Source organism: Syngnathus acus, chromosome 21 (assembly GCF_901709675.1).
Source record: "Syngnathus acus chromosome 21, fSynAcu1.2, whole genome shotgun sequence".
NCBI classification, from domain to species: domain Eukaryota; kingdom Metazoa; phylum Chordata; class Actinopteri; order Syngnathiformes; family Syngnathidae; genus Syngnathus; species Syngnathus acus.
Genome location: NC_051105.1, coordinates 1,163,045 through 1,186,962, shown reverse-complemented (window position 1 = coordinate 1,186,962; position 23,918 = coordinate 1,163,045). Strand labels below are relative to the sequence as shown.

Below are 23,918 nucleotides of genomic sequence, written 5' to 3'. Positions count from 1 at the left end.
GCGCATGGCCAGTGCATTAGCGTAGCATGCTACCATATAGCCTCCATTATCCTGTCAGATGCATTTGTCTACTCTCAACGCGAGCTCTTCCGAACGAAGTACGTGCGCTGCATTCTTGCCAAATAGCCTTTTACAAGCAGAGACTACACAGCAAGTCAATATTGGAGTGCATTAGTCAGATTGGAAAGGAGTCTGCATTTATGCCATCCATAAATACATTTGGCTTGACTTATTTACATGACCTAAACGAGACTTTTTTCTTCTTCTCAATTGTAAACAGCACACGCACTGAATAGATATTAAGTCCGCCAAACACCAAGCAGCAAAACTAAAGCTGTTTAGAAATTCAATCAAACTAGGAATTGAATATCATGACAAAGAATGTTTTTTTTGATACTTGGGCGGACAATGGACATGCACTCTGGGGACCCAATTCTGTGTACAGGACGAGCAATTTTTTTTTTTTTTTTAAAGTCCAATTTTCCCTCATATCCCCCCTCTGAGGATACTCGCTTCAGAAAATGGAAGGAAGTAGGATATGCCCTTTGAATCGTTGCCAAATTGTTCACGGAGAAGACTTGGCACATGATGCCCACAGATGAGGCAAATGCAGGCTGCAGCGGCAAGAGGGAGTGGCTGCAAAGGGAAGGAAGCCTCAGGAGGAGGAGGAGGAGGAGGAGGAGCTCATGCAACCCAGTGGCTCGGTGACCAAGACACTTCTCCTCGGACACTCCCAGTGCTTAAACACTCCCCGGACCTTGCGAGCGAGCGAGCGTCTGGATGCGACATCCAAGGACGTGTCATCCCTGATTTTCTGGACAATCTCTCAGGCTGCCCACAATGAATCAAGCCCATCCCCCCAGGACAAGCAAGAGACCGTTAGTGGGGGAGCCGCTTTAAGTCGACCGCGTCTGACTCGTCTCCTGGGAGACCTCCACTTTCGGTAAATCAAACTATTCTTAGTATCACCGTAATATCGTATGAATATGTATTCATACTGGGGTTTTTCTGGAGGGGGGTGGGTAAGATGAAGTCCCATATTTATAGTCTCTGGTTCTAATTTACAGTCTGCAGCAAAGACTTTGGTCAGTTCTCTGCGAGCAGACTCCGTGTTTACTTGTGCGAGGAAGGAGGGAAACGACTGAGCCCCCCCGGTTCATGTTTGCCTGTCTCCTGCGATTGTGACATGTTTGTTTTGGCAATATGGGACTGTCGATCCCACCTTTAACCGTCCTGTTCAATCCGTTTTTCCGGAAACAGCAATCAGAGTGACCTGCTTGTTTCATGATCTTGAAATGTTCCAAATGGCACAAATCCGGATACAAATTGCTTATAGTTCCTGATGAGCTCAAGTAGTCAATTAAGGCTCAGTGCATTGCCGCTAACAGATCACGCTGCAGATCACAAATCACGGACAATTGCTTTGATTTTCATTTCCAAAAAGTCCTCAATATTCCTCCTGTGCCTATTCCTCATCAATTCGTCTTAGGACAGCGTTTGCACATGAACCGGTGAAGCGTGCAAGGATCAGAGGCGAAATGAGACAGCCAGAACAGTCCCATTCCCGACATTTAAAAGGAGGGCAACAGAATGAAGCCGAGCAGAAGCAATTTCGAGAGATTTGAGCCAATGAATGGCAGACGCAAGACATTTGTTTTGCTGGCTGGCTGAGTCATTCATTTCCAGATTCCGTCTGGCCAGACATCTGGGTGGCTTTGCGTGTGTGGTCAGTGAACTTCCCCCCCATGGGATTGGTTTTAACAATGACTCATCTCGCCTCAGGGAAGTGAATTCACTTTGACGGCGCTAAAAATAAAAGTGCACAATTGCGACCTTATTCACAGCGCCTTGTGACTGCACAACAGAGTTATTATTGCATAAAGTGAATAATTGAATTGTCTGAATTTAGCTTTAAAACTCATACTCATAGTTAATTGGATCCAAGCAAGATTTTTTGTGCCAGCTGCTTGAACATGATCGGGTCAAACGGACCCGGGGACATTACTCATGTTCCTGAGAGTTAAACTTGAGGTGTTGGAGAACTTCGGTGTTTTTGAAGCAAAGCTAAATCTGTGTTGTTTCAGGATACGGTTGAGAAGATAAGATATCTCGGGGGTGCCAACTCAGGCTCCGTGGAAAAACATTGTCTTCAAGCAAATCAAATCCATCCCATCCGCTAACATTTGCCTCGTTTTAGCAGCTTTCCCTTGGCATGATTTCGGGCTAACAAAATGGAGTCTCAGGGTTCACGTGAGTACATGCGAATGAGTCACACGACGGACGGCCAAGGTGGCTCCTTCATGTTGGCGCTATTTATGATATTGTTTGGGCCTCCAGGTCTACACGATGACCCCGACATCAAGGTGATGATGGCGGGATCCACTTTGAGAAAGGTCAAGGCCCGTACGTGGAAGAAGCAAAGGCATTTCCGACTCCTGGAGGATGGTCTTAGTATCTGGTACAAGTCCAGATGGCTGGGAAAAGGACACTCCACCTGTAAGTTCCCAACGACCAAATGTCACTCCGTTACTGTAGATCTTACTCCTTCAATCTCATGACTAATCAATAAATTCTTGGAATATTGCTGTCAGTTTGGTTCTAGGTAACGAGAGTTAACTCCCCCCATAATGATTTCTTGACAGTTTCGGTCATGGACGTGGAAGCGGTGCGCGAGGGTCACCACTCGGAGGTCTTGCAGAGCATCTCGGACGAGTTCCCGGCCGACCTCTGTTTCACTTTGGTGTTTCACGGTCGTCAAGGCAACCTGGACCTCGTGGCAGAGTCCCCGGAGGAGACTCGAGCCTGGATCCAGGGATTACGCAAGCTCATCCATAGGGCTCAAACCATGGACGAGAAACAGAGACTCAACCAGTATCCTTAATATTTACTACGGGACATGTCCTTCTTTATCGCTCACTTTATTTTATTTATTATTTCTTATTTATGGTTTGTGCCTTCTTGTTTTTGTTTTGTGTCGCCTACTTGTATGTCTCGTCACCGTGGGATGGAGGAAACGGAATTTCGGTTTCTTTGTGTGTCTTGACATATGAAGGGATTGACAATAAAGCTGACTTTGACTTTGACTTTAAGTCACATGTGAGCTGTAGTCCATCACAGCTGACTTTGGGCAAGACCTCTATTGTAGTGAATGACTTAAATTTATGACATTCTACTACAAATCATTTTGTGGACCCCCATGTTATGGCTTGCGGAGCCCCGAGGGTTGCTGGACTCCAGTTTAAGAACCACTGTTTCAATTTCATAAATGCCAACTCATCTATAAATCCATTCCAAATTTCCCTGAACATCCTCTCAGGTGGGTCCAAGACTGGTTTCAAAAGGCCGACAAAAACAAAGACGGGAAAATAGACTTCAAAGAAGTGCGGAAACTGTTGAAGATGATGAACGTGGAGATGAACGAGGAACACGCTCTCCATCTCTTCACAGTATGATTTGCAAATAATTCTTTGGCCCTCAAACATGTCGACAAAAGCATCAGCCATCTTCGTTTGGTTTCCAGATGGCTGACCGAACGCAGAGCGGGTCCCTAGAACTCGAGCAGTTTGTCCTTTTCTACAAGATGCTGACCCAGAGAGATGAAGTGTGGAGAGTGTTCCAGGACTATTCTGGAGATGGGGAGATATTAATGCTGGAGGAGCTGGAGAACTTCCTGACTGTAGAGCAACAGGAGGGAGAAGGAAGCGCCCAGCATGCCAAGGAGCTGATAGAGTGCCATGAACCATCAGAAACAGGTCAGTTCGGACTTGAATATGTATTCGTTATGCCAACAAGAGGGGCTAAATGGAGGAGCCTAGTGCACGACCCACTGCAAGCCAAGACATGAGCAATTCATCATAGCTTGGTTAGATTCTTCAGAGGGCATGTAAATAGTCTTTTGATGAAGCTCTGGATGTTTCTTAAAGGCCACCTCTTCTTGGAAATGGTCACTTGTTCAATTCTGATCTCTCTCTGAGCAGCCAAGAGGCAAGGCACCATGTCCCTTGATGGCTTCCAAATGTACCTGTGCTCCCCGGAGGGCTCCATATTCAAACCCGACCGTCTGGGTCTCTACCAGGACATGAGCCAGCCGCTCAGCCACTACTTTATCTCCTCCTCGCATAACACCTACCTGATGGAGGATCAGCTGCGAGGCCAGAGCAGCCTTGAGGCCTACATCCAGTAAGAGCTGCTGTTCAAACCACATGCCACGTCATGAATCGGACAGTGGACTTGAGATTTCCATTTGTGTGCAACACAGGGCCCTTAAGAGAGGCTGTCGCTGCGTTGAGGTGGACTGCTGGGACGGCAGCGACGGGGAGCCAGTGGTGTATCACGGCCACACTCTCACCTCCAAGATCCTCTTTAAGGACATTATAGCAACACTGAAAGAATACGCCTTCACGGTGGGTAGCACTTACCGCACATTACTCAAAACAAAACAAAAAAGCAAATGTACCTGATATGCGGTTCTGACTTTTCTCGATAGACATCCGACTTCCCGGTCATCTTGTCCCTTGAGAATCATTGCAGTGTGGAGCAGCAGACGGTCATGGCTCGCCATCTGAGCAAGATCTTGGGTGACACGTTGCTAAGGAACGTTTTGGACGGACACGCCACTCCTCAGTCTCTTCCCTCGCCACAGGTCGGTCCAATCACAATTATAATAATAGCAACCCTTGGAAAGTTGGAGCGCCCAAAAGCAAGGGTGGATATGTCTATCATGACAAGACTCAGGAACAAGGCTCAAAAAGCAACACCTGATGATTTTGAAAATTCGCTGTGAAAAAAATGAACTCGATATCAACTTTTCAGAACACGTGTAGTTTGAAGCAAATCTCAGAATATGTGGATTGTCAGTACAATTTGGAGTAGAACTTTATACATCGTAGCACTCGCAATCCTGTTTGTAGCTAGCTCTCCATTAGCCATTAGCAAATGGATTTTCACGCAACAGCATGGCAAAGGCAAAATGCATTTTGGCGTCTGGCAGGAGACAAAGTGCAAGAAGACACGGTGTCCTCAAGAGAGTACTCCAATCCATTCAAAGTCCAGCACTAATGATAATGTCTTGTCGACACAAAGGAGCTGAAAGGGAAGGTGTTGCTAAAAGCCAAGAAAATTGGAGCAGCCCTGGACGGAACACTCACAGATGACATGAGCGACGAGGAAGAGATGGCCAACGGTGAAGCTGTCAAAGAGCTACATGTTGAGAACCAACACGAGAAGGTAGAACCGTGTCCCGAAAACTATGCAAAAGATTAGGACGTGACATTCGGACTATGATTTACTCAACGGTGCCTTGCGGAAACAGCGGACTGTTCCTTGACTACATTTGTCCTTGCATCTGAAAATGCTTGTTGATTTTCCAACCACTCGTGCTCATTGCGCACATTTTCTTCTTCAGGCTCAGGAATCCAAGTCCAACCTCTCGCGTGAGCTATCTGATCTGGTGGTTTACTGCAAGAGCGTCCACTTCCGTGGTTTTAAGGACAGCCCTTTACACGGCAAATGTAACGAGATGTCCTCGTTTTCCGAGTCCAAAGCCAAGAGGCTCGCCAAGGAAGCAGGTAGCGAGAGACAATGAATGAGTCTTGCACGTTGATGCACGACACTCGCTGTACCTTTCCACAGGAGCAGACTTTGTGCGGCACAATGTGCAACAGCTAAGCAGGATTTACCCCAGTGGCCTCAGGACCGACTCTTCAAATTATAACCCTCAGGAATTGTGGAATGTAGGATGCCAGATAGGTGAGGAGCAAAGCTTTATTCCAATCGTGCTCATCAGCGCCAGATGGCAAACTCTCGAATGACGGCGCGCTTCACTCTTTTCTCAAAGTGGCTCTGAACTTCCAGACGGCAGGTCTGGAAATGGACCTCAACGACGGGTTGTTTCGACAGAACGCTCACTGTGGGTACGTACTCAAACCGAGCTTCTTGAGAGACAACCGCACGCGGTTCAACCCGGAGAAACCCCAAGAGCAGCCAGGCTACAAACCCATGCGCCTATCAATCCAGGTGACCAGGTCTTGTCCTGGGGTGAATTGCCAATGATTTGAATTGTTACCGACTTGCGTTGTCCTTCAGGTTATAAGTGGGCAGCAACTACCAAAGGTGAACCAGAAAGAGGGCTCTATTGTAGACCCCTTGGTCAGGGTGGAGGTGTACGGGGTAGCGCAGGACCAGGCGAAGGAGGAAACCAGTCACATCAACAACAATGGTGCAAGAGGCTTGTGCGAATGGATGCTTTCGATTTGATTCAGGCCATTAAATATGATTGCTCTTCCTGCAGGGTTTAACCCCGTGTGGAATCAGACTTTGAATTTTGTCATCCACACTCCTGATCTGGCCTTGATTCGCTTTGTTGTGGAAGATTACGACAAGACGTCCAAAAACGACTTCATCGGACAGTACACGCTACCGTTTAGGAGTATGCAAGCAGGTTAGCAGCAAGTGACATTTGTTTTGAAAAATCAATCCTCAACGGGACATTCAACTATTTTCTCCTCTTTATTTTGTTGCAGGCTACCGTCACATTCATCTGCTTTCAAAAGACGGGACGGCCGTCCCTCCTGCTTCATTGTTTGTTAATGTCAGTATCTCCCAACTCACATGAACTGCTTCACCCTCCAGTTCTCAGGAACAGCAAGATTGACCCCAGGGGCTTGTTGAATTATCAGAACAAAAATGATCATCCCAACAAACACGACATATCTCACTCACAATTAACATCCTCACTAAACATTCCCATCAATATTTATTGCTTTCATATTTTTAGTTCTAAAAATGCATTTTGAAATGTTTCTTAATGTACTAACACTTGAAATGAAATATTCTCATTTGATGTGTATTATATCTTAATCAATTGCAATGTTGTGCAAACTTTAAAAAGTGACCATCAGTATCCATTGATTCATGAATCACAGAGAAAGAAAATTCCAAAATGATTTAAACAGTCAAAATCATGACGCATCCTTTTTATCAACGTGAGACCAAGAAGGCCCCCCAAATTCCCGTTCTCTAATTGTGGCTGCCTTACCTGGAAATAATATCTACAAGTGTGCAGTGCTTTGCTGCAAATCAGAGCATTGTTCAAATGGGCCCCCAAAAAGGAGTGCCGGACGGAGTCCTGTGACGGAGTCAGAAGATGTTTATGGAACACGAAGTATTGATCTTGTATATGCAAATGTTATGCAGCTTTGTTATTTGATCTTTCTAACAACATGCAAGCTTGCATGAGTTGGCCATGCACACACAGCCTGTTGTGTACAATTTTGGTACGTATATGCAAACCTTATTCTATGCATCCAAAATAAAGATCATTGTGGTTTGATGACATTGTGCTGCTCATTATTTCACTGTCAAAATATAGGATACAAACATTTGTTGGCCTTCAACTCACAGTTTGTCTGCTCTTCACGGTGTCTCCATCTTGTTCCTCGTCCGCTCCTTTGTTGTTGAGCGTTCCTCGCATAGCCTCCTTCAGGGTGAGGCCACCGGCGTCCGAGTCCCTCGCCACACCCTGCTCTACCGGCATCCCCGGGTGGTGCTTCTGCAAATGTTTGACCACCTGAAACCTCTGCTTGGCCCTGTACGGGCAGTGACGACAGCCAAACGGCAGCAGCTCGGCGTGGGTCAGGAAGTGGTGCCTGAGGCCGGCGGGCCAGCGGAAGGCCTTGTGGCACACCCCGCAAGTGTACGGCTGCCGGTCGCCGTGCTGCCGCTGGTGGGTCTTTAGGATGAAGCCGGTCTTGAAGGCTTTGCCGCATTCCTCGCAGACGTAGGCCCGCACGTCACAGTGCCGCGTGGTCCTGTGGGTGCGGAGGGCGTCCGCCCGGTTGGTGCGGTAGTCGCACTGGTCGCAGGCGTGCGGCTTTTCCCCTACGGCCAAATGATATGGGTTTCATTTCAGCTTGGCTAAGGCAACTGAGAACAAATTGTCAACCAGCAGACAGAGCAAAATCCAAGCACATTTCAGGGCGTTGCAAATGGACCGTTGTGGTCGTCTTATGCTAGGTCCAGACCACACGCGAAATATCGCGCCGTGTCTCACGTTCTTTGGTCCTAACTGCAAATGCAAAAGGACAAACATTAAGCCACCTTGGTCCATCAACATAAAGTTAAAGTCCCAATGATCGTCACACACACACATCTGGGTGTGGTGAAATTTGTCCTCTGCATTTAACCCATCCCCATGTGATTTTGATCCATCCCCTGGGGGAGAGGGGAGCAGTGAGCAGCAGCGGTGCCGCGCTCGGGAATCAGTTGGTGATCTAACCCCCCAATTCCAACCCTTAATGCTGAGTGCCAAGCAGGGAGGCAATGGGTCCCATTTTTATAGTCTTTGGTATGACCCGGCCAGGGTTTGAACCCACAACCTTCCAGTCTCAGGGCGGACACTCTACCACTAAGCCACTGAGCAGGGTACAAATTCCCACGTTCATTTTCAATGTTCACTATTTCTTTAAGTCCATTTCAGAGCTTAACTGAATCAGTACTTCTTAGTTTTAGACAATAGTAGCTGTACTTCCGTGCTAATAAGTTTAGCCACCTCTGGATCTCACCTGTATGCTTGGTCATGTGGTACTTCAACTGAGTGGCCCACTTGCATTTGTAGCCGCACTCTGGACAAAGGTACTTCTTCTCATCTCCGTGAACCCTCATATGAAGCTTGAGGGAGGCACAACATGGAGAGAAAGAGCTGAGAACATGTGCATAGTGCTTCGAAAAGGTTTTACTTTCAATCAACGACAGGAGGGTTTGCATGTTGAAAATGAAACTTCATTGGATTCATTTTGGGCTTACCTTCAGCCTGGAGGGATCGACGCAGGCGTAGCCGCAATGCTCACACCTGTACGGCTTCTCCCCCGTATGAATGCGAACATGCCAGGTGATCTTCTGCTTGTTGCCCGTCGAGTAATTGCAATCGGCGCACTTGTACATGCGCTTTCCGCCGTGTGAGCGCAGGTGGCATTCCAACACCAGCGGGTGCCGACAAACGAACGCGCAGCTTCCGCACCGGAGTGGTTTGTCTGAGGGGGGACCACCCTCATGCTCATCCAGAAGGTGTTGTGCGAGGAGCTGCCTGGTTTTGCCGGCAAAAGAGCAGAGCTGGCAGCGGTGAGCGAGTTGGATTCTCAGATGAGCTTCAACGTCGTCCAGGGTCTCAAAAGAGTGCCGGTGCTGACTCCGTCGATGGTTCCTCAGTGCGGTCTCGCTGCTGCAAGCGTAGCGGCAGCTCTCGCAGGAGAAACGCGCCTGCTGCCGGTGAGCTCGCGCGCGGTGCTTTCTGAGAGCCGCTTCCGAAGTGAAGCGAGCCTCGCAATCGGCGCAGTGGTGACGCGAGTCCCCCGTGTGGCACCTGCGAGTGTGTCGCCTCAAGTCGTCCGCCGTGTAGCCACAGTAGTCGCAAAATGAGCAAGGCAGAGCGGGTCGCCTGTCGTGAACGCGTCGCTTGTGCTGCCGCAGCTTGGTCGCGGCTCCAAACGTCTTGTCGCAAACATCGCAGACGTGGCGTCCGGTTCCCGTGTGAAGGGATTGGTGCTCTTCCAAACGGTAGCGCCTGGTGGTGGTGAAAGGACAGTGACGGCACGCGTGAGGGGACGAGGCACCCGTCTGCTTTCGTGCCTTGTGTTTTTCTCGCTTGACGGGAGAGCTCTGGTGTAAATGCTTGGGCTTGGCGGCACACGAGGAACTCTGGACCACATCGAGCTCTTCCTGGAGAGCTAAAGCGTTTCCCGATCTGCCTTTCCCAGGAGTTTCCTTAACAGGTTGTTTTCCGTTGACTGACATCCTGGCTACTTGGCTGTCTTTTTGTCCTTTTGCGCAACTGGAAATATGTCGATTGACTGTTGCGAGTTTGACTGATGAAAAACTGCAAAAGTTGCACATGAATCTTTTGGGATGTGCTATGTTTTGATGTACCGGAATATCTCCATGGTGACTTGGATTACGCTCTGAGTCACTGGATGTCAAGACACTATGAACAGAGACATTTGGATCATGGACTTCTGCTGAAATCTTCTTTGGTTGAGAGAGAACTTCAGCTCTTCTGAGGTTTTCAGAAGTGTCCTGATTGGCAGTATCCTCTATTTGTTGGCCAATAAATGCTTGCGCTTGTGGGCACTTCTTGGCAAGGTGGCCATCAAGGCCCCGTCTCTGCTTGAACTGCGCACCGCAGGCCTGGCACTTGTGATATTGGGGTCTACCACGACACAAAGATCGACGGTGGCGCTGAAGAGTTTTCTCCTTCTTGGTGACATAAGAGCACCGGTCACAGCGATAAACGTCTTGCGTTGGCATCGCAAGCATCTGGACTCTGCCGTCCAGAACAAGAGCTCCATCTTGCGTTCTTGTAGGCTCTAAAAGACAAGAGACGTGCTTTTTTTCCGGTGGACATTTTGGAGTTTCATCCTCAGACTCACAGCGAGATCTTTCACTCTTGTAATGAACAGGCTTTCGCTCATCTTCTGCCAAGTTGGTTGACGAAACGATAGCATCTCTTTCCTTGGCCGAATCCGAGTTGGTGGACGTAATGTGAGAAGTCGCGTCCTCATTAGGAAGAAAAAATGTTTCACATTCAGGAGTCAATGTTGTTAAAACAAGAGTGCAGTATTCTGGACTGGTATCAGGTAGAGAACTCTGCGATGTTCTTTCACCGGTCGCCTCCTTATTCAGGGCATCTTCAGCATCCGGTAACGGAACGGCTTCTGAAAGAACTACGGCAGTTTCACCAACAAACTGATCTTCTAGAGCGCCGGGATCAGGCTTTCCTGTTGGAACTGGTTCTTCCTTGGACACTTCAGACCCTTCATTCGCGATCAGCGAGTCCTCCAACATGCTATTGGAGTACTTTTCCTTTTCTTTAGCTGCATAATTGTCCAGCCAGGCTTTGTCCCCAGGCACGTAACCATGAGCTTTTCTCTTGTGCAGGAAGAGACTGATGCGACTGAACGACAAATAGGAACAGAGAGCGCAGCCGTATTGTTGCAGTTTGGTGTGTTTACAATTCTCGTGGTTTTGAAGGGCTTGCCGGAAACACGTCGTGTACGGGCAGTAGTTGCACTTGTGCACAGACGCCGGCGTTCCCTCAGCCGAATGTTTGAGCAACATGTGATTGCGAAGCTCACATTTGCGTTTGCAGGCGTAGGCGCAGATCTCGCATACCAGCGTTTTGGCCTGATGTCGTAGTTTGTGGCTGTTGAGCTGGTCCACGCGATGACAACGATATGAGCACTGATCACAATCGTACCTGGAAGAAGAGGGTATGTTAGGCTGGGTGTTGTTTATTAGGTAATCACGAGGACAGATGGACTTTATTACCTCCGCGCTATGAGCTTAGGGCCGTGGGTTTGTCATTTTTGTGCAATTTCTGGTTTCGTCCTTTTTGGGGTATGTCAGCCTGGACTTTACACAGTAAATACTCCCCTCCAAAAGCATTGGAAGATGTGAGGCCAATTCCTTTAGAGTCGTATGCAATGGCACCCCTGATCATTTTCAAGATTTTCCTCCATTGGTTGTTTGGATCAGCAATTTCTGGAAAAATCTTGAAAATGATTAGGGGTGCCCAACGACTGTATTTGTGCTGTAGATCGAAAACAAATAAGATGAGAAGGAGACAAGGGATAGATAAACAGTTCATATACAGTGAAGTCCAATTTTAAAGTCAGCGTACTTACCAGTAAAGACATGAAACTTGAGTGAAGAGGTCGTGCAGTGACAATGTGGGTTGTACTGCACAGAAAAGCAGTGCATTTATAGCTCTTCATTCAACGCCTCTTCATCAGACGCTTCAAGAGGGAGTAGCCCATAGAATTCCGGATATTCAAGTGTTTCCTCTGAAGACACTGTTGGCTTGTCTTGAGTGATATGCAATCTTTGGGGCGGTTTCTTCACGGTGGTAAGCAGGGTCTCATATGTTTGCATCGCAGCATCAATCGCATTTTTGAACTGCAATGCACGAACCATATCAGGATCCCACGCATCCACCATCCCCTGAAGGTCCTTTGCCATTTTAAACATCACTGAGAGCCTTTCAAACGACAAGTCTTTGTCTTCGCCGTCCTCCTGCGATGGGTCGCTTTCTTGTTCTGCCTCTTCACTGGCTGGTTTGGTGAGATCTGAAATGTCTGAAATATCGGCCATTGGATCAGACTTTGTGTCGAGGAGGTCGTTCAAGTCATCAGGGTTCATGTTGTAGAAACCTGCCCCTCCTAAACGCTCCGCCAGGTTGACTGCCTTATCCACCGCCGACCGTTGAATTTCTTCAGCGGAGAGGCCTTCACCCTCATGGACGCATTCCGGCCATAGCGTCTTCCAACATGCGTTAACGGTTTCCGGTTTTAACTCCTGTAGACATACTTGAATGACCTGAAGAGCTGTTGCTATGTTGAACTTCTTCCACAGCTCTCCAACTGGAATAGTTCCGTCGGTACTCCTTCCGTTCACGATGTGTTGCATGATGTTCCGAGTGTAAAGAGCCTTGAATGTCCGAACGAGCCCTTGATCTAAAGGCTGAATGTTAGGAGGCAAGATCTCAATATGCACTCCCTCATAGAACAAATCCACTGGGTGGCAGCTAGCCTTATCCATCGTCAGGCAAATATTAAAGTCCATTCCCTTCTCTGATAGGTACAACTTAGCCTGAGGGATGAAACTTTCAAAGAACCACTCGGTTACTCGGGCTTTCGATATCGACACCTTTGAGTTATGCATCCAGAACACAGGCAGCAGGGATTTGTCTTTGTTCTTCAGGGACCGAGGGTTCGCCGATTTGTAGATCAATGCTGGTTTCATCAGAAAACCAGCCGCGTTGCCGCACATAATCAGCACCACCCAATCGTTCTGCCCTTTGAATCCGGGGGCTCCGGCTTCCTCCTTCAAAAACATCCGAGTTGGCATCTTCTTCCAGAACAAGCCTGTCTGGTCCATATTAAAGACTTGTTCAGGCTTGTACCCTTTCTCTTGCACCAGTGCCTTGAAGGTCTCCGGGTATTTGCTGGCCGCTTCCACGTCTGCCGATGCGGATTCCCAATGCGGCGACACGCTCTTGAGCTGGTACCTCTTTCGGAAGCGATCAAACCAGCCCTTGCTTGCGAGAAATTCGATCGGTTCTTCCGACGAGGTCGATTCTCCTTGTTGGCAGTCTTCTTTGTCACGTTGTCGACATTCACCGGCCAGTTCCTGGTAAAGTTCTCTGGCCTTCTCCATCATGGCAATGGTATTCAAAGGAATGTTCTTCTCCCTGCATTCGCTTATCCACCGAACCAATGCCGACTCCATCCTAACGATGTACTTGTTTCGATTGGATATCACCCTCTTCAAGGTTTGCGAGCCATTCAAGGATACTGTACTTCGGATCTTGGCTTCCTCTTTCTTGAAGGAGCGAATCGTCGACTCGCTCATTCCACAACTGCGTGCGACTGCGGAAAACCTCATGCCTTCGCGGAGCATATTGAGGATCTTGACTTTCTCGTAGAGGGGAATCATCTTCCTCTTGCGTTTGAGCTTCGGGCCAATAAACACCAGAGGTGCGGAGCGTTTTGGCAACATCTTAGGGCTTGAAAATGAAGCGTAAAAAAAAAAAAAAAAACACTTCACTAATGCAACCATGACACATAAAGATGCAAAAATAAAGGAATTGACCTCACAGTTGTCATACTTTTGGGAGGAACTGCCTTTCATATGTGTGTACAGATGGTCGCCAGGTTAGCGCGATACTTGCTTCTCATACTCCGAGGGGTCAAAGAGCATGCAATTAACAGGTAGGCAAGCACGCATGGTCAGCGGCGCTTTATTTGCCACTTGATTGCTTGTATAAATATGGACTCAATGGGCTTTCTCAATGACATATCGACTTGAATTGTGACGAGTTCTAATTTTGTGTTGGTTCGTGAGACTTGCATACAAATTCAAGTACCGTCTTGAAATGACCTCAAAACAATGGAACATCATTTCAAACTCAAGTCAACGTTACTCTTGACAACACTTATTACTTTTCTATTAGCCAGGACTTCAGCACCAGCCTATTTAAGGACGTTTCAGGAAAGTAGAAAAGTATATTGATAGAGTTTTTCATTGAATAGCTGAGAATGTGCAATGCACTTTTTTGTTTTGATGAGATAATTACAGGGCCCTCCCTTATTGCAAGATTTTTTTCATTTTCACTCGGGTGGTGGGTTATTTGAAGATTGCGCCTCCCTCAAATTTGGCTCCGCCACACAAAGCAAAGAAAAAACCCAAGTACTGCAATGACTCCAATTTAGATACGACTGAATTTGGAGGCGACACACTATCAGTTATTGAGGGTCAGAACAAGAAGTGACATGCTACCTGAGGTCTCCCGCGTGCTTCCTCATGTGGACGGTGAGGTAGTGCTTCCACTTGGTGACATATCCACATTCCTCACACAGGAAGTTCCTGTCGCCCGAATGTGTGAGCATATGCTTGGAGAGGTACGACTCTTCTCGGCAGCGGTAGTCACACAAGTGACATTTGTGGGGCTTCTCATCTTGTAAGACAAAGGAAACGTGGACATGTATTTCAAACACACAAAGCTTCAGCAGGTCAAATGCATATTACAGGCTTGAAGTCTGGACATTGCGTCTTGGCCAGTCCAAAGCTTCTCTCGCGAGGATACCACTTGAGGTGTTTCTCACCTTCAAAATTGCCCTCAAAAAGTACTTCAACGGACAAACAAAGCCAATTGTTGTTTGATTTGTGAGGTGAGTACCCTCAGTCTCTTTGGCAAGTAAAACAGATGCGGTTTAGGTCTGGGGATTGACTTGGCCTGTCTGAAACCTTCTGTCTGCCACTGACAAAGTCCTTCTTACACCCTCGACCGGTCCCCAGCCAACGGTGGAGCACATTTAGACAAACAACAACATATGTCAGACGTTCTGCCAAATTTGCACAAATTCCCACCCCCAAAAAGAAGCGAGAACGATCCTCACCACTATGTGTCAGAATGTGTCGATTCAAGGCACTCTTGTGTGAGGTCTTGTAGTCGCATTGCGAGCAACGGTGGATCTTCTCGTTGGCGTGCGAGCGTTCCACGTGTCGTTTGAATTCCACCGGGTTGAATGTTGAAAAGTCGCAAAAGTCGCAGCAGTGCTTCTGGCTGCCCGCGTGGCCCTGTCCTTGATGCTCCAGCAAAGCGGCCTTGTTGGAACACGAGAACTCACACTGCGAGCAGTGGTAAGCCAGATGAGTCCTGAAGTGCGCCTCCATGCTCTCCATGCTGGGAAAGACCGCCACGCACGTGTAATGGCGACATGCCACCGCCGTGATCCCGTGCTCCTCTGCCGAGTGCCGCATGTGAGCCCTGCGCAAATGACTCCGGAAAGGACAACCGCTGTGAAAGCACGCCACCGCCGTTTTGGGTGCTTGGACGTGCTTGGTCTTCATGTGAGCCTTCAGTGTCTGGCTCTTGCCAAAGCTTTGACCGCAAGCGGGACACACGTAGCCGTGGCGCTTTGGGTCATCTTCTATTTCATCCGCGTGGACGGCGACGAGGTGGCGGCGGATGGCGTTGGCCTCCACGGCCGAGTAGTCGCACAGATGACAACGGTGGCTTTTTGTGCCAGCCTCGCGGAGCTGGTGCAGACGCAGTTTGCTTCTGCTGGTGAAGAAGCGCAGGCAGGTGGGACACTGCAGACCTGGGTCGGGATCATGCAAACGCAGGTGTTCTTCCAGATGGGAGCGCATCTTGAAACGCCGTGGACAGTTGTGGCAAATGTAGGTGTCGTGCGTGTGCTCTGCCTTGTCTGCGATGCACGCTAAAAAACACCAAATAAGAAAAAGCTTCTTCGACAATCGCTTATTGCAACTTATTTCAACTTCAAAATCCTGATTGCGTACAGCCTGAACAGTATGTCAGCAAAATGGTATGAAGACACGTGGGAACACATATGAATCGTGGAAAAGGCCCTCATCTGTCTTCTTGAATAGCACTTGTGTGAACATACCTTTGGTCTGCAACTTGTCGTTTCTCTTCACATTTTTCTGGTTTTTCAGCCTGTGACCATTTGCGTTTGCGTCTTTATCATTTTCCAGTTCTACTTCAACTTCTGCTTCACCCCAATCTGATGTTATTGGTGACGTCCAAGGCAAGTTTGATTGCCTTTTTCGTTTGGGCCTTTCAGTGGAGACTTGGGGTTGGAGGTCTGCATTTTCACTAGCTGTGAACAAAAAGTAGATGATGATTCAGTCTGGGTGAAGGGAATTATAAACACTTATAAAAGCAGTGTTCACACCAAACCTTCAGGCTTCTAGTGGAGAGCAAAAATAATGTCTGCCGGTATTGGAAAAGCTGACATTTATTTGGAGTTAATGGAAGGCACTTCAAATGGCAGCAACTGTCAGGCTGATGAACATTTAACATGACTTGAACTGCAATGGGGAGTGCACACTTATCATCTTAGCTGTTTGTTTTGAAATCACCTCAGTTGGGTTTTTGTTTTTCCTTCCAACTGAAATTCACCTGCCACAGAATTTAAACAGGGGTAAGGAGACGATGTAAGTTTGGACCTACTTTTGAAGCTGCCCAAACAGCTCTCTGAGAAGTTACTAGTGGGCTGGCCACCATCTGCAACATTCTCCCCGCTTGTTTCACATTTGACAAGTCCACCCAAGCTCTGGAACAAAAATCAACAAAGCTTTGGTTAGCTTATAACAAGTGCTTAGACCCCAAAGATACACTGTGCTAAGATCTCAACCATCACACTCGGAGCTTTAAGGCAAAACTTCCAACTACTATTCACACCACTAATGCCATCCCATAACAATAAGAGAAATGCAAAATGTCCCACATTATGCCTCATCCTTATCTTCGTCTCATTCTTCTTGATGTAGCGTACTGTACTCTCGTTGAGGTCATAATAGCGGGCAACCTCGGCAAACCTTTTGCCCTCTTTGAGCAAATCCAGGAGGTTGATCTTCTCCTGGAGCGGCAGAACCCTTTTTAGGCGGCGCACGGGCGGCATCTATGGGAGTCACAGAACAGTACAAAAAGGGAAAAGCGGTGGATACTCAGCTTTATTTTTTTCGGCTAACAGTAATGCACGAAATATAATATAGAAAATTGTAATCATGAAAAGTGAATTTGCCAATGGCACATGGCAGGGGTTTGCTGTAGCTGCTCCATGTAGTAGGTCGCAACTGTGTCATAATACTTTTCAGCAGACTGGTATACACTATGAAATTTGACATTACATAACGTTTAGGCTACATCACTTACTTCACAGAATAACAACTTGACTCCAACGCCGTCGATAGCTTTGCCATAGCATTAGCTTCTTGTCAATTTAGGGCAGCAAAATATTGCTATCCTTTTCCCATAGTGCAAATAGGTTGGCAGATTAAAGGCTAAATGTATTAGTCATAATAAATGTGTTGTTTCACGCTTAACTTAAGCGAAATGCGGGGACACATTTGAATAGCGGTCGAAATAGAACATGGCGGATGTACTCAGCCGGAATATTGTAAAATGAACACCGGAAACGTGCGGAGTGGGCACTTGCGCTTATTTGCTATTTGATACACCAAACTCATTTAAATGGTTTTATAGGATCAAAGACTAAACAACAATTTAGTTAGTTCCATTAACATAGCTATATCTTATTAATGACAATAATTTAGAAGCGGACGTCTTCGGAACTGAATTTCAACGGAGCAGATCCCCCGTCGGAAGACACAGAAAAACAACACAAAACAAACTTCTTTTGCACCCAACGGCAAAAGAAAGGCATATATATTGGGTAACCCAAGGCGTAAAGACAAAGCATCCACACCGGGCTATGGCGTCTATCTTTATATTTGGAAAATGGCAAACGAACACGGTACACTGACAGAGCGTCATTTCCGGTTCTATCGCGGGACCTGCGCGATAGGTGGCGACCACTGTAAAGCAAATGTTATCATGTTCTTGACTATTCTTTTGAAAACCTCATCACATGTTCTTATTGCCGGACAATAAGACACACCCAAATAAGACGCTGCTCTCTACGATGGTGGTCGGGGCTTGATTGTGCACACAAATACAACATGCCACTGTCAGATATTCTGGACAGTCTGAAGGACAACCCCTACTTCGGGGCTGGATTCGGACTGGTAGGGGTCGGAACCGCATTGGCCTTGGCCAGGAAAGGAGCCCAGGTGGGGATGGTGTTTTTCCGCAGGAACTACATGATCACCCTGGAGGTGCCCAGCAAGGACAAGAGCTACCACTGGCTCCTGAGCTGGATCACCAAGCATGCCACTCGAACCCAGCACTTGAGCGTGGAGACGTCCTACATGGCGCACGAGAGCGGACGCGTTAAAACCCAGTTCGACTTCCATCCCAGCCCGGGGAACCACATCATCTGGTCAGCATCAAATGCATGTTCTTGGACTCCAAAAAGTATTCACTTGAGCTTGTAAATGGGACGTAAGAGATTAAAGTCGCATGTTGCTGTATAAAAAGGCGCAATATTAAAAGAACAAGTTGTCATTTTAAATTCACTTGATAAATAAGACTCCCTTCTGTTGGTGACCAGGAATGTTATGACAGTTTAATTCACACTAGACAAGGACTTTTCCATCACAATATGACTAGATTCTGATAACATTACACAGACTTTGTTATTGTAAGTTTGTTTTCTGTTGTGCAGGTATGGCCACAAGTGGATCAGGGTAGAGAGGACCAGAGAGAAACAGATGATCGACATGCACACGGGCACCCCATGGGAGTCCGTCACATTCACGGCGTTGGGCCGGGACCGCAAAGTCTTCTTCAATATTTTACAAGAAGGTAAACGCAGAGCCGTAGTCTCGCATCATGACCGCTGGATGTTGACCGAGGCTCCGACCACCTTCTCAGCCAGGGAGTTGGCCTTGAAGCAGGAAGAAGGACGCACGGTGATGTACACGGCCATGGGCGCCGAGTGGCGCCCCTTTGGGTTTCCGCGGCGACGCAGACCCCTCAGCTCTGTGGTCCTGGAGGCAGGCGTGGCTGAAAGGATTGTGGCTGATGTGAAGGAGTTTATTGGGAACCCCAAGTGGTACACAGATAGGGGTAAGTGATCAATCATTCAGTAAGAAATTAGAAAAAATGACCTCCCCCCCAACAATAACACTGATCACCACTTATTGACTTTGTACGTATTCCTTTTCCCCAAAGGCATCCCATACAGGAGAGGATATCTGTTGTACGGACCCCCAGGATGCGGGAAAAGCAGCTTTATGTTCGTTTCCTACGGCTTTGTCTTTGCAGCTGACGTGGTCTTTTTTGTAACGCAAGCGTTTGTATTTTAGCACGGCTCTGGCCGGCGAGCTGGGCTACAGCATCTGTTTGATGAGTCTGAGCGATCGCTCGCTCTCCGACGATCGTCTCAACCACCTGTTGAGCGTGGCACCGCAACAGAGTATCATCCTGTTGGAGGACGTGGACGCCGCCTTCGTAAGCCGAGAGCTGCTTCCGACGGAGAGTAAGTCCCCCTTGGCTCAGCAACTCTCCGTGATCTTTGCTTTTCATGTTTTGACTCAGTGTGCCATGAGAGCTGAGCTGTTTCTCAAACAAACACAGAGGCTGTTCTCTGATTTGAAATGAGCATTTTCCCCTCCTGACAGATCCTTTGGCCTACCAGGGAATGGGACGGCTGACTTTTAGTGGCCTGCTGAACTCTCTGGACGGTGTGGCTTCATCCGAGGCCAGAATTGTCTTCATGACCACCAACCACATTGACAGGTACTCTTTGAAAAGACACTTCACGTATCATTGTGATTATTTCCACACAGCATCAATCTTTTGGTGTGCCCACAGGTTAGATTCAGCGCTGATCCGGCCCGGCCGCGTGGATCTCAAGCAGTATATCGGCCATTGTAGCCACTGGCAGCTCAGCCAGATGTTTGGACGCTTCTATCCGGATCAGGCCGTCTCGGAGGGTGAACGTTTTGCCACGTGCGCGCTGGCGGCCCGCACTGAGATCAGTGCGGCTCAGGTGCAAGGACACTTTCTGCTGCACAAAATGGACCCTGCGGGATCGATACAAAACATCGTCCAACTAAAGGAATAACAGGAGTGGGATATTTTTTTTTCTTTTTCTTATGACTCTACAACATTATGGAGTGCTATTTTTTTCCCCATTAAAATTGATATTCCAACAATATTTCCATATATTTATTTCTATGAAGACGGGAATGGACGAATGGCATTTGCATTCATTTTCAAGCTGATTTGAGATAATTCGTTGGAGTTTTAAGCGATGTTAAAAGGGTATATTTAGGCACCATGGCATTTGTGAAAGGCCCAAAGCACCGTCTAAATAAAAATGGGCATCAAGGAAGAATGTTGAAATAATCCTCTCGACTGGGACGAGGCTGTACCTTTAGGGAGGAGCTAAGTTTAGCCTGGGTTGTGTTGTGAGTGCAAGTACAGAAAAGCTTCACAACATTATGAAACCTAATCATTTATTTCAACTTCAGAATAAGTTGTAAGGTTAGTTTGTGGTAATATATTTCTCCTGAGCGAGCCTAGAGGGTTAAACTTAATGTGGAATAGCCCCTCCCCTTTGAGCTCTTGGCTGGACTGTAATACGAGCATAAAGCTATTTTCTACCCGTCATGGCCACCATGCGCCTCTTGCACAGAGGTCCGGTTGCCGCGGCCTGGATCTACCAAAGAGCCTCGAGGAGTACGTCCTCCGAGTTGGGCGCACTGGAGAAGCCTCGGACGGTGAAGGACCTCCCCCAAGTCGGCGTCTTGGAGCTGCTCTACCGGATGGTCTTCCAGGGCTTCTACAGCCGGGGGCATGAGCTTCAGGTACACTACGCCCACCGTGTTCAATGTGAGGTTGAAATCACTCCTTTGCTTTATCCTGCACGGGTCCTTGAGACTTTGGTGTGACTGATGATGGACACATTCGGTGATCCCGACGACTTTCTTTCACTCGTCAGCTGTACGAAAAGCAGCTCTACGGGCCCATATACCGAGACGGCTTGAAGACCGTGTCCCTGAACAGTGTGGCGCTGCTGGAGCAAGTCTTGAGAAGAGATGACAAGTTCCCTTGCAGGGGAGACATGTCGTTTTGGAAGGATTATCGTGACATGAAAGGATTGGGCTATGGACCTTTTACAGTGTAAGCGCACACGACAAAGCGCCTTTGCGATTTCTTTTCCCTCTCGTGTCCCAGCCACATCTTGTAAAAGAGGCAAAGTCTTGTCATGCGAACACGTACGGTCAATCCGGGCGCACGACTGGTGGCAAATGCAATCGCAAACAGAGAAGACCGAGCAACAGATAAGAACTGGACAATAATTGACCAATGTTTATATCTGCCAGTGATGTTCCAAGCTTGAAGGGAGCCACATTTATGTGACCAAATGTCATTTTGTTTGTGTCCCAAGAGAGGGCGAGAGCTGGTACAAGCTGAGGGTGGCCTTGAACAAGCGAATGATGCACCCCAAAGATTCGGCTCGATATTGCAGGATTCTCAATGCCGTGGTTGACGACTTCATGGTCAGGCTGCGCGATGTGCGCCGCTGCAGCCCCACGGGCGATATGGTGATGAATTTGGCCAATGAGTTCCATCGGTTTTCACTCGAAGGTAAGTACCCAATTTGCGTTACGCAGAAAAAAGACAAATACAGGAGGTATAAAAAGTTCACACACCCTTGTTCAAACGCTAGAATTGGGCGATGTAAAAGTCATTTAAAAAGAAACCCATTTTTGAGCGGCAACTGAAATAATGCGGGTGGTTCAATAAACTCTGAGACAAGCGTGACTTACTATTCCACCTAGGTATCGGCACAATATTGTTTGAAACCAGATTGGGCGCTCTGGAAAAGGACATTCCTGCAGAGACACAGCAGTTTATCGACGCCATCGCCAAAATGTTTTCCAACAGCCTGGCTGTGGTGATTCTGCCCAAGTGGAGCCGGAATCTGCTTCCCTACTGGGGACGCTTCATCGACGGATGGGAGGGCATCTTCAGCTTTGGTAAGCTGACTTCTGAGACATGGCCTTCAACTCGTTTGATGAACATTTGGAGGATTTGCCCTGAATCTTCTCTGCCTTTATATTTGAGCAAAACCATTGATCGACAAGAAGCTGGACGACATTCGGCAGCGCGTTGACCGCAACCAGGATGTGGAGGGAGAGTACCTGACGTACTTGCTGTCAAACACCGAAATGGACATCAAAGACGTTTACGGGAGCATAGCCGAGCTTCTCTTAGCCGGAGTGGACACGGTAATTTGGGTGACAAAAGCAAGTTGCACAATTAGGCCATGTCAAAATGTGCAAAATCTTTTGTAAATAATTATCGAAAAGAATGTATTAACTAATATACCTTCATTCTAATCCTCTACAAAAAATAAGAGATGGTCAAGGGTGTTCTTATGTTATTCCTACTTTCGTCTTCATTTTACGCTGTCCAGACTTCCAACACTCTGACATGGACTTTGCACCTGCTGTCCCGATACCCCCAAATCCAAGAAAAGCTTCATAAAGAAGTATCTGAGTTGAAAACAGCAGATGGAACCCCGTCTGCAGAGGACTTTGCCCGCTTGCCGTATTTAAGAGCCGTCATCAAGGAAGCTCTGAGGTACAGGTCCTTGGATCTGGGTTTTTTTCTGCTACTTTTTCACAGCTCGTCGTATTCCCAAGCGTAGCCCAGAAGCGCGTCAGCAACAAAGATATTTCCTTGAGTTTAATTCAACAAATAAATATTGAAATAATAAAAACAACATTTGGTCAGTGCTTGCAGTTTTAATTGTTTATTTCCACGACAGGATGTACCCAGTTGTTCCTTTGAATGCAAGAGTCATGACGGAAAAAAGTCTGGATCTTGATGGCTATCACTTTCCCCCAAATGTAGGTCTTACTCACACCAACTCTGACTCAGGGGTTCTCAAACCTTTTGGATCCAGAGAGCCTTCCCCCGCAGACATCCTTTTCCAAAGTATGTTTGTTTATTCCTCCTCCAGACAGTTTTCACGTTTTGCCACTACGCCATCAGTCACGACGAGGAAAACTTTCCGGAGCCGTTCACCTTCAAGCCAGACAGATGGCTCCGCGACGGCCGAGAAAGGCCCAACGCCTTCAGCTCCATCCCGTTTGGCTTTGGCGTGAGAGGCTGCGTCGGTCGCAGGATTGCAGAGCTGGAGATGCATCTGCTTGTATTTCAAGTAAGTACATTTTCACCGCAGGGATGCAAGTTTGCCTACGCTTATGATGGTTCTCAATGACTTCATAGTTATTAGTTTTCATCGTCTAATGATATTGATGAGTGCAACTTCATTCCGTGCTTTGTTTGTCTTTCAGATCATCAGGACGTTTGAAATGAAACCAGACCCCGGGATGGGCGACGTGAAATGTATCAACCGCACCGTTCTCATTCCAGACCGACCCATCAGTCTCTATTTTGTGGACAGATGCGAAAAGCCAGCCTAGAAATCGGCTCGTAAAAGACACTCGTTGCAGGGGAAGGTCAGGTCGAGCGCTGCCGCCACGAAGAAGATCGGAAAACCGCCAGCCAACAGCTGAGGATGGCTAACACAAGGCAAGAATGGAAACGCTGCCACCGGATAGTCGCAAAGCACTGAACAGCGATGATCATCAAGCATCATTTTCATTCGTCTGGCATGTACACAATTGCAGTCCAAATAAATGACTGCACTCAATGCAAAGCAAAGCAAAGCAAAGCAAAGCAACCACCATCTCATGAGGCTCATGAGCCAGCTTGATGCCAAACTGGATCCAGTCTTGGTCACTCATCCTCTACGACTCCCTCATTACTACTTACAAAAGCATATTCGTACATGTATGTGTAATGTGTACAATATAAGTCACAAGTCAAACTAACTTGTCTTTCCGTTATATCTCGTCTGGGTTCATTTATTTGAAAATTGGCGATTTTGAATATGGCCACGAGATACGGCCAACGT

The 23,918-nt window shown here is 47.5% G+C and overlaps 4 protein-coding genes across 4 annotated transcripts; 3 read left to right on the top strand and 1 right to left on the bottom strand.

The window, feature by feature from the left end:
- Positions 1–667: 667 nt before the first annotated feature.
- plcd4b (phospholipase C, delta 4b) lies at positions 668–7,330 on the top strand. The gene is made up of 16 exons (XM_037280864.1): positions 668–943; positions 2,085–2,250; positions 2,338–2,496; positions 2,643–2,871; positions 3,317–3,446; positions 3,521–3,752; positions 3,978–4,179; positions 4,259–4,403; positions 4,487–4,642; positions 5,083–5,226; positions 5,405–5,567; positions 5,632–5,748; positions 5,837–6,015; positions 6,085–6,217; positions 6,290–6,439; positions 6,522–7,330. Exons 2-16 carry the CDS (start codon positions 2,232–2,234, stop codon positions 6,611–6,613), a joined length of 2,250 nt encoding a protein of 749 aa, XP_037136759.1. The 5' UTR covers positions 668–943; positions 2,085–2,231; the 3' UTR covers positions 6,614–7,330.
- Positions 7,146–17,958, bottom strand: znf142 (zinc finger protein 142). Its single transcript, XM_037280863.1, has 9 exons — positions 17,234–17,958; positions 16,806–16,979; positions 16,529–16,631; positions 15,963–16,175; positions 14,949–15,773; positions 14,329–14,506; positions 8,803–11,248; positions 8,562–8,667; positions 7,146–7,878 (listed from the first exon to the last, which is right to left on the bottom strand). Exons 2-9 carry the CDS (start codon positions 16,977–16,979, stop codon positions 7,391–7,393), a joined length of 4,533 nt encoding a protein of 1,510 aa, XP_037136758.1. The 5' UTR covers positions 17,234–17,958; the 3' UTR covers positions 7,146–7,390.
- An 81-nt stretch (positions 17,959–18,039) lies between these two features.
- On the top strand, positions 18,040–20,290 carry LOC119139848 (mitochondrial chaperone BCS1). Its single transcript, XM_037280869.1, has 7 exons — positions 18,040–18,359; positions 18,645–18,784; positions 18,854–19,048; positions 19,154–19,217; positions 19,288–19,460; positions 19,603–19,720; positions 19,796–20,290. Exons 1-7 carry the CDS (start codon positions 18,040–18,042, stop codon positions 20,046–20,048), a joined length of 1,263 nt encoding a protein of 420 aa, XP_037136764.1. The 3' UTR covers positions 20,049–20,290.
- A 298-nt stretch (positions 20,291–20,588) lies between these two features.
- On the top strand, positions 20,589–23,835 carry LOC119139847 (sterol 26-hydroxylase, mitochondrial). Its single transcript, XM_037280868.1, has 9 exons — positions 20,589–20,793; positions 20,928–21,109; positions 21,378–21,577; positions 21,772–21,969; positions 22,058–22,221; positions 22,410–22,576; positions 22,764–22,845; positions 22,959–23,159; positions 23,296–23,835. The coding sequence occupies exons 1-9, from the start codon at positions 20,596–20,598 to the stop codon at positions 23,422–23,424; spliced, it is 1,521 nt and encodes a 506-aa protein (XP_037136763.1). The 5' UTR covers positions 20,589–20,595; the 3' UTR covers positions 23,425–23,835.
- Positions 23,836–23,918: the final 83 nt, after the last annotated feature.

What these genes read in the sequence shown, in the direction of transcription:
- plcd4b (XM_037280864.1), top strand. An exon ending in CCATGAACCATCAGAAACAG is followed by an intron (nt 3,753 to 3,977) that starts GTCAGTTCGGAC and finishes CTCTCTGAGCAG; the next exon opens with CCAAGAGGCAAGGCACCATG. An exon ending in CCATGCGCCTATCAATCCAG is followed by an intron (nt 6,016 to 6,084) that starts GTGACCAGGTCT and finishes GTTGTCCTTCAG; the next exon opens with GTTATAAGTGGGCAGCAACT.
- znf142 (XM_037280863.1), bottom strand. Translation starts at nt 16,979, where the DNA reads ATGCCGCCCGTGCGCCGCCTAAAAAGGGTTCTGCCGCTCCAGGAGAAG. An exon ending in CGACAAGTTGCAGACCAAAG is followed by an intron (nt 15,774 to 15,962) that starts GTATGTTCACAC and finishes GGTGTTTTTTAG; the next exon opens with CGTGCATCGCAGACAAGGCA. An exon ending in AAGCACGCGGGAGACCTCAG is followed by an intron (nt 11,249 to 14,328) that starts GTAGCATGTCAC and finishes CTCTTCTTCCAG; the next exon opens with GTACGATTGTGATCAGTGCT.
- LOC119139848 (XM_037280869.1), top strand. Translation starts at nt 18,040, where the DNA reads ATGCCACTGTCAGATATTCTGGACAGTCTGAAGGACAACCCCTACTTC. An exon ending in CAAGTGGTACACAGATAGGG is followed by an intron (nt 19,049 to 19,153) that starts GTAAGTGATCAA and finishes TTTTCCCCAAAG; the next exon opens with GCATCCCATACAGGAGAGGA. An exon ending in ACCACCAACCACATTGACAG is followed by an intron (nt 19,721 to 19,795) that starts GTACTCTTTGAA and finishes GTGTGCCCACAG; the next exon opens with GTTAGATTCAGCGCTGATCC.
- LOC119139847 (XM_037280868.1), top strand. Translation starts at nt 20,596, where the DNA reads ATGGCCACCATGCGCCTCTTGCACAGAGGTCCGGTTGCCGCGGCCTGG. An exon ending in GCCGGGGGCATGAGCTTCAG is followed by an intron (nt 20,794 to 20,927) that starts GTACACTACGCC and finishes TTCACTCGTCAG; the next exon opens with CTGTACGAAAAGCAGCTCTA. An exon ending in GGAGGGCATCTTCAGCTTTG is followed by an intron (nt 21,970 to 22,057) that starts GTAAGCTGACTT and finishes TTTATATTTGAG; the next exon opens with CAAAACCATTGATCGACAAG.